This window comes from Herpailurus yagouaroundi, unplaced genomic scaffold (genome assembly GCF_014898765.1).
Source record: "Herpailurus yagouaroundi ecotype Mexico unplaced genomic scaffold, PumYag 180, whole genome shotgun sequence".
Lineage (NCBI taxonomy): Eukaryota > Metazoa > Chordata > Mammalia > Carnivora > Felidae > Herpailurus > Herpailurus yagouaroundi.
This window is the reverse complement of record NW_024412411.1, coordinates 1,265,861-1,281,261: the sequence shown is the minus strand read 5'-3', so window position 1 is coordinate 1,281,261 and position 15,401 is coordinate 1,265,861. Positions and strand designations below refer to the sequence as shown.

General features: G+C 42.6%; 2 protein-coding genes across 2 annotated transcripts in view; one reads left to right on the top strand and one right to left on the bottom strand.

Annotated features, from left to right (window-relative positions):
* The window catches only part of RRM1 (ribonucleotide reductase catalytic subunit M1), a 37,149-nt gene extending 31,717 nt beyond the window's left edge, over positions 1 to 5,432 (top strand). Inside the window, exons 16-19 of the mRNA XM_040489150.1 lie at positions 1,037 to 1,172; positions 1,963 to 2,058; positions 3,613 to 3,801; positions 4,806 to 5,432. Of these exons, the coding sequence (XP_040345084.1) occupies positions 1,037 to 1,172; positions 1,963 to 2,058; positions 3,613 to 3,801; positions 4,806 to 4,994 (610 nt within the window). The 3' untranslated portion in view covers positions 4,995 to 5,432. The remainder of the gene's footprint in view (positions 1 to 1,036; positions 1,173 to 1,962; positions 2,059 to 3,612; positions 3,802 to 4,805) is intronic.
* A 4,069-nt stretch (positions 5,433 to 9,501) lies between these two features.
* Positions 9,502 to 11,029, bottom strand: LOC121039521 (olfactory receptor 52Z1-like). The gene is given in 3 exon segments (XM_040489764.1): positions 9,502 to 9,830; positions 9,833 to 10,469; positions 10,471 to 11,029. Coding segments are annotated over 3 exon segments (1,047 nt in total). The 5' UTR covers positions 10,648 to 11,029; the 3' UTR covers positions 9,502 to 9,597.
* Between the last annotated feature and the right edge of the window lie 4,372 nt (positions 11,030 to 15,401).

The following is a 15,401-nucleotide window of genomic DNA, read 5'->3' as shown; positions in this document are numbered from 1 at the left end:
TGTAGTAAAGACAAACTCTTTGAGAAACTTAAGACTAAATAAGGTAAGACATGTAACACAAGTAGTTAAAATGTACATAAAGGTACATGTCATAGAAAATGTTTGCAGAAGAAATATTTATATTTGGCATTAAAAAAATTTTTTTTAATGTTTATTTTTGGGAGACAAAGAGAGTAGGGGAGGGGCAGAGAGAGAGGGAGACACAGAATCCGAAGCAGGCTCCAGGCTCTGAGCCTGTCAGCACAGAGCCTGATGTGGGGCTCGAACCCGTGAAGCATGGGATCATGACCTGGGCCAAAATTGGACGTTCAACCAACTGAGCCACTCAGGTGCCCTTATGTTTGGCATTTGTATTCAGCATTGTCTCCCTGCTTGGGAAAGATGTTCTAGAGGGGTCATCTCTTAGGCTAAGCTTTGAAGAACAAGCTAAGGGCAGTGTTCAGATAGTGTACTCTTTCTTAAGCACTCTGTTTGGCAGTGAATAGAGTCAAAGATGTTAACCTTCCTCTAGGAACGTTATGATTAAAGAGGTAATAGAAGAAGTCAGGAATATACATAATCTGAGCATAATTTTTTCCTGTGGAGAATTTTGGTGATAGATGTCTGATTGTGACCACTTTCACATCATTATTTTTCCTTAAAGAGCTTAGCGCAGTGATCATATAGGTACTTAGAAAAGAGTGAGGGTTGAATGAATGTACCCTGATACAGGTGGGGACTCTCCAACAGTCATTTGAGTATTTCCCTGAGCAAGCTAGTGTATCAAATGCTAATAAATCGGCATAATAAGAATTGCCAGCACTAAAAATTGTGCTAATTGAGTTGAGGATTCAGGCATTTAGGAGAGGCGCAAGCTATACCATTCATACTGTGAAGTTGCATCTGTACTGGGGTTGCATGCAAAAGTCATTATATGAGTCTAATGCATGTATGGTGTCACTCACAGCATCTGCATTTACTACAATGACATAAAGTAACTGCCTTCCTGGCAGATTATAGCTTTAGGACCAGCATCTGATAATCTCCTTTTCTTTAGGTATGGTATAAGAAACAGTTTACTTATTGCCCCGATGCCTACTGCTTCAACTGCTCAGATTCTGGGAAATAATGAGTCTATCGAACCTTATACCAGCAACATCTATACTCGCAGAGTCTTGTCGGGAGAATTTCAGGTGAGATCATGACTAGACCTACAGGAGATTGTGCAAAAGCCCGATGTTGGGAGTAAATGACAACTCCTATTTAGTTTGCCCCTTTTTGCTTAGTACAGGGCACAGCTTTGATAAATTGAGTCATCTTCATCTCCAGTGTTACTCTATTTCAGCACATAATAGACATTTAATAAATATCTGTCAAAAGAATGAATTTTTGAGGGTTACATAGGAAAGTAACTTGTTGATGTTAGAGTTCACATGGTATTTAACCATCCTGTAATGATGGTTACAATTTACAAATTTTTACAAATAACTTGTTTACAAATTAGAATTTCTGGTGGGTAGGACTAGTGTTTTTTTACAGTTCCCAGGTAATTCTAATATGCAGCTAGGGTTGAGAACCACTAATTTAGAAGATTTTTATTTGTGAATTTCCAGATCTCCTGAAATCAATTTCTGTAGGTTTGGAGTGGATGCATTTCTAATTTTTCTTAAGTATTTATTGTATCCTTTCTTAGGAAAAAAAAAAAAAAAGAGTCCACAAAGATTACCCATCTTAGGCAATGCTGGCTCTTTTCACCTTTGCAAATATTACGTTTCTTGAATAACAGGTCAAGATTTTAAAGGAATACAGCTTTTGTTTGGTAGGATGGGCCTCTTAGTTTTATAAAATACAGAATTTACCAAGTAATCTAATGTTAAATGCTTCTTTAAATGATCTTATTTACTTTAAGTTCCAGGCCTGTGATCCTGTTTAGCCCTGTCATTCTTAATTATTCCTTGGCATCTTTTTTGCTTTTTCATTCAGATTGTAAATCCGCACTTACTGAAGGATCTTACCGAGCGGGGCTTGTGGAATGAAGAGATGAAAAATCAGATTATTGCATGCAATGGTTCTATCCAGGTACAGAATGAAAATGAAGTGTGCTCTTTAGTAGCTAAGTTGGACATTGGTACCTTCTCACTTATCCCAGGCAGTGGAGAGAAAGAATGGCTATTCACTGTGGTCATATAGGCTTATGTTCACCTCTGCATTGTTGTGCTAGGATTATATACATCTTCACATAGCTAGGCCTTTCCCTCTTGTTTGTGCAATAATATAAAGCAGTAGTTTCCAACTTCTCTGTACATAAGAATCAGTTGGGGAGCTTTTAAAATTCTGAAGCTTAAAAAAAATTTCGGAAGCTTAGGTTGCATAACAATTAAGTTGGAACATCTGAAAATGGGAACCAGGCATTAGTATTTTTTAAAGACCATCTGGGTCATTCCAAAATGCATCAAAGTTTGGGGACCACTGATAAAGTGTGAAATTAGAGAGTCAGACCTAATTTAAAAGTATGGTGGAGATTGAGGACTCAGAGTCCAAAAAACAGAGCTGCAAATAGTATTTAACAATAAAATATTTGCATATTTGCAGCCGAGAATCAAGAGGCATTTATTTAAAAAAAATTTTTTTTTAATGTTTATTTATTTTTGAGAGAGAGAGAGACACCACGAGCCAGGGAGGGGCAGAGAGAGAGAGGGAGATACAGAATCTGAAACAGGCTCCAGGCTCTGAGCTGTAAGCATAGAGCCCGATGTGGGGCACAAACTCTGAATGGCGAGATCGTGACCTGAGCCAAAGTCGGACATTCAAATGACTGAGCCACCCAGGTGCCCAAGAAGCATTTATTTGTAGATGGAGGCCTCTGTCTAAACATTTGTCTCCTTGGTAACACAGATAAAGATTTCTGTAACAGTTCTATTTTTGCTGGAAGAAATGGTAACACTATTAGCTAGTCTGTATGTTTTGATGCAGATTAACCCTATACCTAAGAAAATGTTCTGTTGACTCCAAAAGGGGTTTGTTTCATTGCTTCCCTTGATCATGTACCTGTGAGTTACAGCCCTGATTATTTGTGTTTTCTGTAAAGCTCAAGGGTCATTTATTGCTGCTTGGTTCCTTCCTTTTTTAAGTGCCTCTAGAACAATGAATATTTTGGCTATAATCCAAATAGAAATGGATCTTTAATCATTACCACCAGCCATATATTTTGTTGGTTAAATGGAGTTTTGTTGGACATTCTAATCCAGAGGTAAGCAGTCTTGGGAAACTTGATAAGGGCTCATATTGTATGATACTGAATGGTATGGGTCAGATCTGGCAGGAAATAGAACTGAGGCCAGACCCTGGTATCATTAATTATGTTAATTAAAGGGACGCCTGGGTGGCTCAGTCAGTTGAGACTCTGACTTTGGCTTAGATTATGATCTCACGGTTCATGAGTTCAAGCCCTACGTCAGGCTCGCTGCTGTCAGTGCGGAGCCTGCTTCGGATCCTCTTCCCACCTCTCTCTCTGTTCCTACCCCACTTGCTCTCTCTCTCTCTCTCAAAAATAAATAAACATTAAAAAAATTATGTTAATTATGCTGATTTCTTCAGCCAGAGTGCAATAAACATTTGTTTTTCCTTCTTCAGAACATACCAGAAATTCCTGATGACCTGAAGCAACTTTATAAGACTGTGTGGGAGATTTCACAGAAAACCGTTCTTAAGATGGCAGCTGAAAGAGGTGCTTTCATTGATCAAAGCCAGTCTTTGAACATCCACATTGCTGAGCCTAACTATGGCAAACTCACTAGTATGCACTTCTACGGCTGGAAGCAGGTTGGTGGAGGAAATCATGGACTTGTTGCCAGCTTGGGATATTTTGGAATTGGAGCAGTTTTACCTTTTAGCTGCCTATTTAAATATTGCCACCTAGTTCTTTCATTTCAAATCCAATATGTTAAAACCAAACCATGGTTTTTGTGCCAGATTAAGCTCTCACTTTGGATTTTCTTGTTTCTTTTAGGATTATTTCATTATTAGTTTTGAAACCTTGGAGTTACCTACGACCCTCCCTTTATTCTCCATACAATTACTCACCAAGTTGTGATTGTACCTTTGTACTGTTTCTTGAATATCTTTCTTCCTGTTCCACTACCATTATTCTTAACTTGTTAACTGATCTCTTTGCTTCTAGTAACTGCATTATCTTGTGAACTGCTACCATTTCTAATATAAAACTTTACACATTTCAACCCACTCACTGTTCAAAAACATCCATTGTTTCTCCACTTTATGTACAATCTAAAAGCCAAATTACTTAGCTTGTCATTGGCTACTGTAAAGTCCTGTGATTCTGGATTCTATCCTTATTAACTGGCAATCACCTGGGTATTTATATAGAATTAAATTTTTTTCTTTTTATTTTAAGAGACATTTATTGAATACATACTATGTGCTAAGACTGGGGATACCAAATAGAAGATGATGGTACTTATCCTTGAAGTAGCCATCATCTGTTCTTTACAGAGACACAGTCTAGCTCTCTAAATAATTATAAGGCAGACATTGTTTTAGGCAAACATGGAAGTCATACACATAAAAACAAAAGACTATAGAACAAAAATGTTTGACATTTCCAAAAAGATAAGCTTTTTTAGGGGTAAAATGAACACAATGTACTGACTGTCTTTAAGCATTTTTGAGAAGGCTTCCTACAGGAGATGGAATTTCAGGTTTAGAAAACAATCTGATGTGGTTTATGGAAATGTATTTTAAACATTGGTTTCGAATGTCTAGTGTTCTTACAATTTCTAATTGTTGTATTTGCTTCCTTTGTGTAGGGTTTGAAGACTGGAATGTATTACTTAAGGACACGACCAGCAGCGAATCCAATCCAGTTCACTCTAAATAAGGAGAAGCTGAAAGATAAGGAGAAGGCCACAAAAGAAGAAGAAGAGAAGGAGAGGAACACAGCAGCCATGGTGTGCTCTTTGGAGAATAGAGAAGAGTGTCTGATGTGTGGGTCCTGAGGAAAGGCTTGGAAAAGACCAGCACTTCCTCACAGCCAAACTACTTCTTGAGCATAGATAGGCACAGTAGGTTTGCTTGAAGTGCTAAGGTTTTGCTGGACCTTATTGCAGCAAAAGGAGCAATTGATTTAAAGTACTGTTTCTATATAATAGTGTGAAAGTACTGATATTTTAAATCAATATATTGGGAATCAAAGTAGAAGTTTTAGGAATGCAAAAGAGGTCATCTTGCAAATAGGAAGTAACTGAATAGGGTTTCATTGCCCACTTGGCACCCCTTTTTTGGTGACCTCAGTTTTCATAAGAAGACTTAGTTTTACTGCTTTGACTGGTGGGTCCATAGAAGCAAAACTGAGTCATAACCTGTGAGAAGTGTTGGCAGGACCTTTATCTGGATAAGGTCCTATTGGTCATTCTGAAATAAACTTTCAAAGCGATTATGTGAGACCAAATTTGTCATTTATTTTCATAAAAAGGTCAAATTTGAAAAAATATTTTCTGTTCTTTGAGAGTTCAGGGAGGAAATTTTAAGAAAAATTACTCAGATGCCTTCTACAATTCTGATCTTAACATATGCCTATTTCTTCTTTCTATTGTAAAATATATTAGCATAAGTGTTACCATTTTACCCACTTTAAAGCATACAATTTAGTGGCATAAAGTACATATACAGTGTACAACCATCATCACTATCTTATTTCCAGAAATTTGTCATCATCCCAAACAGAAACTCTAAAACAATAACTCCTCATTTCCTTCACCTCTCAATCCCTGGTAACCTCTATTCTACTTTCTGTCTTTGAATTTGCTTATTCTAGGTACCTCATATAAATGGAATACTATAGTATGTGACCTTTTGTGTCTGGCTTATTTCACTTAGCCTGTTTTCAGGGTTCATCCATGTAGCATATAGCAGACTTTAATTCCTCTTAAAGCCTGAGTAATATTCCATTGTATGTATATATCACATTTTGTCTTTCCATTCATATGTGAATAGACATTGATGTTATTTCCACCATTTTGGCTATTGTGAATAATGCTGCTCTGAACATTGATGCACCAGTATCTGAATTCCTGTTTTCAGTTTTTTTGGGTATATACCTAGGAGTGGAATTGTGGGGAATACATCATAATTCAATGTTTAATTTGAAGGAACTTGAGGAACTGCCAAACTTTTCTGTAGGCTCAAGCACCATTTTACATTCCTACCAGTAATGCATGAGAGTTCCAATTATTCCACATCTTTGCTGACATTTGCTAATTTTTTGTATTTTTCATACTAGCTATCCTAATGGCTTTTGACAGTTTGATTACAATGTACCTTGGTGTGTATCTCTGAGTTTATCTTTCTTGATGTTTGTTGACCTGCTTGGATCAGTAGATTTACATCTTTCATTAAATTTGGGAAGTTTTCAGCCATTTTTCTTCAGATAATCTTTTTGCCCCTTTCTCTCTTTTCCTTCTGGGACTCCTGTAATGCGTCGCTAGTTCTACTGCTTATGTCCCCCAGGTCCCTTAGGGGTCATTCACTTTTCTTAATATTTTTTCTGTTCCTTAGGCTCAATAATTTAACTGTCATATCATAAGGTCACTGATTCTTCTTCACACTCAACATCTGTTTGAGCCCCCTTGGTGAATTTTTCATCTTAGTTATTCTTTTCAGCTCTAAAATTTGTTTGTTTCCTTTGAACGATTTCTGTCTCCATGTCGATATTCTGATTTTAATGCATTGTTTTTCTGATTTCCTTTATTCATGTTTTCCTTTAGCTCTTCAAGCATTTTTAAGACAGTTGTTTTAATATCTTTATCTAGTAAGTCTGGTGGCTGGGCTTCCTCAGGGATGGTTTCTGTCAGTTTTTCTTGTTCCTTTGAATGAGCTATGTTTTCCTATTTCATTGTAATGCCTGTAATTTTTTGGTTGTTGTTGAAATATTGTTTGGTACTTTTCCAAACTACTTTTGCAGAGACTATTCCCTAGTGTGTGTAATCACTGAAATCTCTGTTCAGTTAATGTTTTGACAGAAATCCTTGAATTTCAGGAGCTCTCTATGTAGACTGGCTCTGTGCTAGGGCACTTTCTCCACATATGGGTAGGCTTTTTTCTGAGCCTAGGCATCTGTGATTGTTAATTTTATGTGTCTACTGGCTAGGCCATTGTACACAGATACTTGGTCAAACACTAGCCTAGATAGCTGTGAAGATATTTTTTTTAGATGACATTAACATTTAAATCAGTAGACTTTGAGTAAATCAGATTACCCTCCATAATGTGGGTTCCTCATCCAATCAGTTGAAGGCCTTAAGAGAAGAAAGATTGAGGTCCCCTAAGAAAGAAAGACTTTTGTCTTCAGACTGCTTTCGGACTTGAGCTACAATATCACTTCTTTTCTGGGTCTCCAGTGTGCCAGCCTGCTCTGCCAATTTTAGATTTGCTAGTTCCACAATTGTGTGAGACAGTTACTTAAAATCTCTCTCTCCTTTCTCTCCCTCCCTCTCTCATGCTCTCCCCTCCCATTTTCTCATTAGTTTTATTTCTCTTTATAGAGAATGAGAACCCTGACTGATACAGATTTTGGTACCAAAAGTGGTTCTAGAGGAGTAGAATCTTAAGGATGAATCTTCTGAATTGGTTCTGGAGTTTCTGGAATTGATTCTCTAATCTGATTAGATTTAAAGGCACTAATGACTATTTCCAGTGGTAAAGGAAGTATTGATAGTTTATGGTGTGATGTGGTAATAGAGACACTCAAAATACCATCATTGGATGCTCCTAATCAAATACTTACAAGAGGCAAGGTTCTAGGTGATTGTGTGTATGTTCCACCTCCAGGGTGTATCAGCTCTCCAGCCCTTTGTCATAATTTAGTTCATCTTGACTACCTTTTCCACACTGCTCCAATACATTGATGACGTGCTGATTAGACCTACTGAGCAAGAAGTAACAACTACTCTAGGCTTATCGGTAAGACATTTGTGTGTCAGAGGGTGGGAAATAATCTGACAAAAATTTGGGGGCCTTCTACCTCTGTGCAATTCCTAGGGGTCAAATGGTATGAGGCATATTGAGATATTCCTTCTATGGTGAAAGATAAATTGTTGCATCTGGCTCCTCCCACAAGCAAAAGACTGGCACAATGCCTACGGGCCTCTTTGGATGCTGGCGTCAGCATGGCAGTGTATTCCTTATTTAGGTATGCTACTCTGGTCTGTTTACCAAATGACCTGAAAAGCTACTGGTTTTGAGCAGGGCTTGGAACAAGAGAAGGCTCTACAATAGGCCTAGGCCCGCCCTGCAGCTGCTCTGCCACTTGGGCCATGTGATCCAGTAGGTCTATGGTGTTGAAGTGGCGGTGGCAGATAGGGTTGCTATTTGGAGCCTCTAGCAGGCTCTTTGGATTTTGGAACAGAGCCCTGCCATCCTCTGTCAATAAGTATTCACCTTTTGAGAAACGTCTTTTGGCTTGCTACTCAGCCTTAGAAGAGACTGAATGCTTAACCATGGGCCACTAAACTACTGTGTGACCTGAGCTTCCCGTCAGGAACTGGGAGCTGTCTGACCCACCAAGCCATAAAGTTGCACCTGCGCAGCAGCATTCCGTCATCAAATGGTATATACATTGAAGTGGTATATACAGGATTTGGCTCGAGAGGCCCTGAAAGTACAAGTAAGTTATTGAAGAAGTGGCCCAAATGCCCATGATCCTCACTCTTGCCTGCACCTTTGGGGAGGTCCCTATGATCAGTTAACAGAAGAGAAAACTCAGGCCTAGTTTACACATGGTTCTGCATAATACGCAGGCGCCACAGCTCCTTTCTGGGACAGCCCTGAAGGACGCTCCATCTTGTTGAAAGAGTTGTGGAAGACTTTTAAGCAGGGAATACTTTTAGATAGCTCACTCTGGCTACCATGGGAAGAGTGACCTAACCTATGGGTTTGGGTCAGACTCAAGTACCATATCAGGGTCTAGTTTGGTCTTTGGAACAGACTGGTTACTGGGCGAAGAGTTGGTCTGGGTGTCGGTCAGACTTGATGTCCCCGGGGGGGCAGGACCTGATCTGTTTATGTGGGCTAGACTGGATATTTGGAGTAGGCCTGACCTGTGTGCCTATGTCAGATTGGGATATCCAGCCTGGGGGCTCACCTGTGTTTGGGACTGTTAGACTCTACAACCCAACCTGTGTGCTTGGGTTAGACTAGAGAGTGCAAGGCTGACCTGTATATTTGGTCAGACTGGGCTTCATGTCAAGTCTTAGGCTGTATTTGGGAGAGACTGGGCCCCAGGGAAGGGCCTAGCCTATTTGTTTCAGACAGGATGTTCAGAGTGTGTTGTGGCCTGTATGACGCTCTGTACAGCTTCCAGGGGGGCTCTATTCATCCAAATATTAACTGGGGTTTTCTCAGGAGTCAGGGGGAAGGGGACAAAGAAACTAAACAGAAAGATAAATAGGGAAAAGCAATTTTATTATTGGAATGGAAATAGAAAAAGCATTCTAAGAATTTAAAAAGTGGTAGTTGGCTAACAACGGGCCTTCCCTTGAGCCCATAATCTCACGATTTCAGCCTGTCCTTCAGTGATGCCTGCTTATTTCTTATTCCCAGAAGTCATAAGCCCCACTTCCCAAGTTGATAAAGTCCTTTCACTCTGGCAGTTGCCCCTCCACTCTCATATTCTGCAGTCTCTGGCTTCTCCCCAACCTCCTGGGCTGATTTATTGCCATAGAGCATCTTTTCCACATGTTGCCGGATCTCCCTGGTCTGTACTCCATAAATGATAGGATTCAAGGATCCTGGGAGTAGCAAGTAGATGGCACTGAGCAGGTTCTGGACATCCGGAGCACAGTCTTGGCCACTCGGAAGACAATGGAGGTGGAGAGACCAGAGAGGTAGATAGTGAGGATGACCAGTAAGTGGGAGCCACATGTGTGCAAGGCCTTGGCTCGGGCTCTCCCAGAAGAGATCCAGAAGGCAGCATAGATGATGCGTGTATAGGAGGTCCCTAGCAGGGCTAGAGCCAAGGTCACAGTGACCAACAGCATGGTCAGTCCCAACCCATTGTTGAAAGTCAAGTCTCCACAAGCTATGCTCAGCAGTGCAATGTACTCACAGGCAAAGTGTTGAATCACCATTGTCTGGCAGAATCGACTTCGTGACGTTAGCACCACCAAAGGCACTGCCACTTCCAGGCTCCGTGTCAGGGCAAGAATGGCCAGCACTCCCAGCAGGCGGGAGGTTATCAGGTCAGTATAGTGGAGTGGGTGACAGATGGCCACGTAGCGGTCTAGGGCCATGGCCAGCAGGAGATTGTAGTCCAGGAGAGTAAAGTAGATAAAGAACATCTGGTCCAGGCAGCCATGCAGTGACGTGGGGTTAGCATAATGCACAAAGCCCTCCAGCATTTGGGGCATCACGGCTGTGGCAGCACAAATGTTGACAGCCAGGAGCAGGGCGATGAGCATGTACATGGGCTGATGCAAAACTCCGTTGGGCCACCACCGTGTGGATGACCAGGACGTTTGCAGAGATGATCGTCACATAAAGGAAGGTAAGAGGCAGGACCAGGAGGGGCTGCCACTCTCGCAATCCAGGGAAGCCCACCAGGAATAAGTTGGTGTAGGAGATGTTGAAGGCACTGGTATCTCCATCCTCACCCATCAGCTTTGGCCTTGGGTTGGCCCCAGGAGTGGTGATCAGAGACTGTTAGAACAAAATGGTCAATGGAAGAAAGCCAATTTCTATTTTAGGGCCTGAGGGGTTTGTGATGAAGGTCCACCTCTTCATGTACATATGTCTACTCCTTTGGGGCACAGATGGGTGCTATGCCAGGTGTTACGGAAGCTACGGAGGTGAACAAGGCATCCTTTGTCCTCAGGGAGCTCTTGGCCTGTGTGTGTGAAATGTAAACTTACAAGATCCTTGTTTATCTGTGATGTTCCAGGTACTTGCTGAATAAAAGATTAGGAGGAAAAGTAGGTGTGGTACATGAGGGAAAATAAAAGGTAATGGGGGGCACCTGGGTGGCTTAATCAGTTAAATGTCCAACTTTGGCCCAGGTCCATGGGTTTGAGCCCTGTGTCAGCTCTCAGGGCACAACCTGGAGCCTGCTTCTGATTCTGTGCCTCCCTCTCTCTGCCCCTCCCCTGCTCACACTCTGTCTCTCTCAAACATAAACATTAAAAATAAAAATAAAAAAGTTATGGGCCAGAGGTAAAACTAGAAAGCATGAAGAAAACCTTTGAAAGGAGGAAATATGAGGAATTTGTGGTCCAAGAAGTGTGGAAGAACCAGGTGGGGTTTATCAGGAATGATGGCCTCACTTTTGTGCCTGGGGTGCACTGTGGCAAGGCCAGGGGAAAGTTGCTGGACCTCAAACAACAGGTCACATGGACTCTTGCCTTCCTAAGCCTCTATAGACTGACTCTGAGGCCTGCTGCCTGGCCTTGTCCTCAGTGTCATGGATGATGATTTTGCTTTCCTCTCAATGGAAGTTCCCGGAAAGCCAGGAAACAGCATTCTTCCCGCGTGCTGCTGGAGCTGCAAGTGCTGATTTCCCCCCCAACCCCCCCACCAAGCCCAGGCATCGAGGATGTACTTGAGCACTGCTTGTTGAGCAGGCCAAGGAGGAATAGGAAGAAGATGGGAGGAGGCTGAACATTTAGTTGGGCTCTGAGAGCAGTAATTTCAAAGTGTTGACCAGATTTTTGTGTAATTAAGGGAGCAGATAGGAAAAGACCCAGAGTCCTAGGGTTTGAACAACACAGATTACATGAAAATAGCTAACACCTATTGGACATTTACCATATGGCAGGCAGTGTTTCCAATGCTTTCATGGATTCACTTTTAAAAATCTTCTTAATTGTGCCAGTGAAGGAAGTAAGGCACAGAGAGGTTAAGTCTAGTTCCAGGTCACACAGCTAGTAAATGGCAGAGCAGAATTTGAACCCAGACAGTCAGACCCTAAAATGCATGCTCTTAACTTTAGGATGATCAACTGTTCCCTTCCCGGCTTGCCTGAGACTTCCCTGGAGTTTGCACTGAACATCTGGTGTTCCAGGAAACCTTTGGGGCAGATCACTCTTACTACTAACTACATAGAAGATTGGAGAAGCCTTATAGATTGTGGAGCAGCTAGGAAATGGTCTTCCTTCTTATCAGTGTATTGTCTCTGAAAACCACGTTTATGTTGGTGTTGCTATAACCACCTTCTGAATACTTAGAAGAATAAAGAGGCACAGCTGTAAATTCACAGGGAGACTTCCAAAGGAATTGGCTTTGGATTTCCAATGCCCACCATGGAATGTCTTTTTGAAAAATCTTAGAGCATTATTTTATACAGAATAATCCAGACTTTGGGAAATGTACCATTAGTGGGGTTGGGCAAGGGCCAGATGACATTGTGGGAGGGGGTAGAAGTCCTTAGAGTGGTGGACTTTCATAGCTGGAGGGTGGGATTGGGAAGCTGAGAGTGAGGTGAGCGGTGGTCCATGATAGGACAGAGGGGCAAGAAAGAAATGCAAGCTGGAAGAGCACTGGCCAAGAAGGTGGTTAAGGACCAGTCTTCTTGCCAAATGCCAGAGTGTGTTCATTGTTAAGGGGCTTAACAAGCTGTCACGTGAACTGTAGTTTGCCCTCCTATTTTGTATTTTAGGATCACTCAGGTAAGTTCCTCAAGGAGCTCTTAGACCCTAAAGCAGTCAAGAAAGGAAATGGCAGAATAACAACCCCCTAGAGGAGAGGCAGAAGGGATGAAAAATACCGTGAGGGATGAGCAGATCAGTTAACTCGCTGATGAGTCTTGAGAGAGATGAAGAGGTGTTGCCAGAGTCACATCAGTCAGACTTAGGACCAAATGGAAGTGGGGAAAGACAGAGGAATGGACAGTAATTTCAGGGTTTTTGTTAGCCAGGATGACTGCACTGGTGCTCCTAAAAGCTGAGCAAGGAAGGGCAGGGTTGGGGTGTTAGGAGGCCCAATTAATTAATTGAACCTGGATGTGGGGAGGACTCCCAGATGAAGAGGTCCCCAGTCAACAACCTGAAGTCAGATGGAGAGCTCAGATGAAAAATTAAGGCTGGAGGTGACTATGTGAGGATTAGAAATTTATAGAGGGCATGAGACAGAGTCTTAAGGAGCAGATGGCAATGAAGGAGACCGAGGAAAAGAGGGGAGGGAGGGAGTGTGAGAGCCAGGAGCAAATGGAGTTCTGGAAACCAGAGGAGAGGCTTGGTTGCTCTGGAGGCTTCGAGGTAAAGGGCTTTACAGACAGCAGAGGCCAAAGACCAACCGAGCCAACTCACCCTACAAGTAGCAGAGGAGGGGACGGAGAGGAGGCTGAGGATGATGCCAGAGCCGTGTGCTCTCTGCAGAAAGAGCCTCACCTCCACCACTGGAAAAGTCAAAACCACACACAGAGCTGCTTTATCTCTGCCCTGTCCTCACAAACTGGCAACGGTGTTTGTCTCTCTTCCTTCAGTTCCCAGGGAGAGATGTCTCTTTTGTTCTTAGGGCATCTTGTACTTCTCACTCTCTCCCCTCAGCGTATGAAAAAGTTAATCTCTGTTAGGAGAAAATAAGCTCCACCTTAACTTCCTATAACCCTCTAGCTTTTCATCTTTCTCCTCACATTTATTTATTTATTTTTAAAGTTTATTCATTTATTTTGAGAAACAGTATGAGCAGGGGAGGGGCAGAGAGAGAGGGAGAGAGAGAATCCCAAGCAGGCTCTGCACTGTCAGTGTGAGCCTGACGCAGAGTTTGAACTCACGAACCATGAGATCATGACCTGAGCTGAAATCAAGAGGCACTTAACAGACTAAGTCGCCCAGGCACCCCTCTCCTCATCTTTAAAGCAAAGCCTTGGGCATGTCTTTATTGAGCAATAATCACTGGCTTGCTGATTGAGCTCCTCGATGGATGGAAAGTGTTGCTTTCCAGTGGGGAGACCATGTCTTTTTCATCTCTGTCCCAGTGACCAGCTCTGAGCCCACAGCCAAACATGTGCTCAGTAAGTGTTGTGTTGAAGGAATAAATGCATGCACAAAGGGATTTTAAGAAACATTCTCATTTGCAACCTAGAGCAGCCCTTGGAAGTGGAATGAAGGAAGGAAGGAAAAATGAAACCCATTAAAGCTCAGAGATCCCAGGTGATTTGCTTAGTCTCACCTGACAAGAAGAGCCAGTCCTGAAATTCAGGTCTTCTAACACTCTTCCATCCACACCACAGTTTTCTCCCTCACCGACTCTGCCCACCCCTCCTCCCCAACACACACAAGAGGCAACAATGGACAGGCTCCAAACATTCTTAGTCTCAGCAGTAATACTAAGAGTTAGCATTTATTGAGCACTTACTACATGCCAGACATGATTCCAAGGCTTTTTTCTTTACTGTTCACAGCAACCCTAAGAGATGAATACTGTTTATTAACCCTGCTTATAGATGAGGACACTAAGGTTTAGAGAAGGTAACTCATATTAAATGATAGGGCTGGCATATGAGTGAACCTAGGTTGTTGATTATTATTGGTGGAGTTCAGGTCCAATCTCAGGTTTTCCTGCCTCCAAATCCCCATCAAGCTCCGGTCTTCTCACCCCCAACCTCACCATGGAAACCTGTAGTGGTGTCCTGTCGGGGTGCAGCCTGCTGTGGCTCTCGGTTCACCTCTGAAAAGGTAAGGCACCAAGGCACTGATCTATGAGGCTGAAGGGGAGGGATGGATAAGTAGACCTGTGGTTCCAGAGGAGGAGCCTGAGGAGATTCCCAGTGGGCAGTCATGTCCACAGACACCAAGGAGGAAACAGTGAGAAACCCAGAACTCACGGAGGACCCCAGGGAGAGAGGCTGGGTGGAGGGGACAGTGTATGAACATTTTTATTTCTCAGAGAGCAGTCACAGCTGCTGAGGGATTCATTTTACAGATGACCCATTGGAAGCTTAGAGAGAACAAGTCAGGGTTCAGGTCAGATTCCATCCCAGGGGCACCAATAGGTAGAAGCTGGATATTGCTGACTGGGATGACCAGGACTCAGCTGAGGGGAAGGGACTCTTGCGATGTGGGGGTTATATAGGCAGTCAGGGATCACCCAAAGGAGGGAAAGGGCACTTGGGTGACCATGGGAGAGCCAGGGACCTGATTTAGGAACGTGTGTGTGTGTGTGTGTGTGTGTGTGTGTGTGTGCACATGCACACACACATTGCTGAGGTACTTACTTGTCCGGTGTGGGTGGCTCAGGATCTGGGACAGGAGGTGACTCCAGTGTGGACTCTGCTGTGAATAGCCGAGACCCACAGAAGCGAGGGTTGTCTCCTCCAGGGAGGTATCACCACTCTGTCTTCTGGAATCTGGAAATAGGGGAACTGGAAATCTCCTCTTTTCCTCTTTTTCTGCTTTCTTTGGATTTAATGTTTTTTC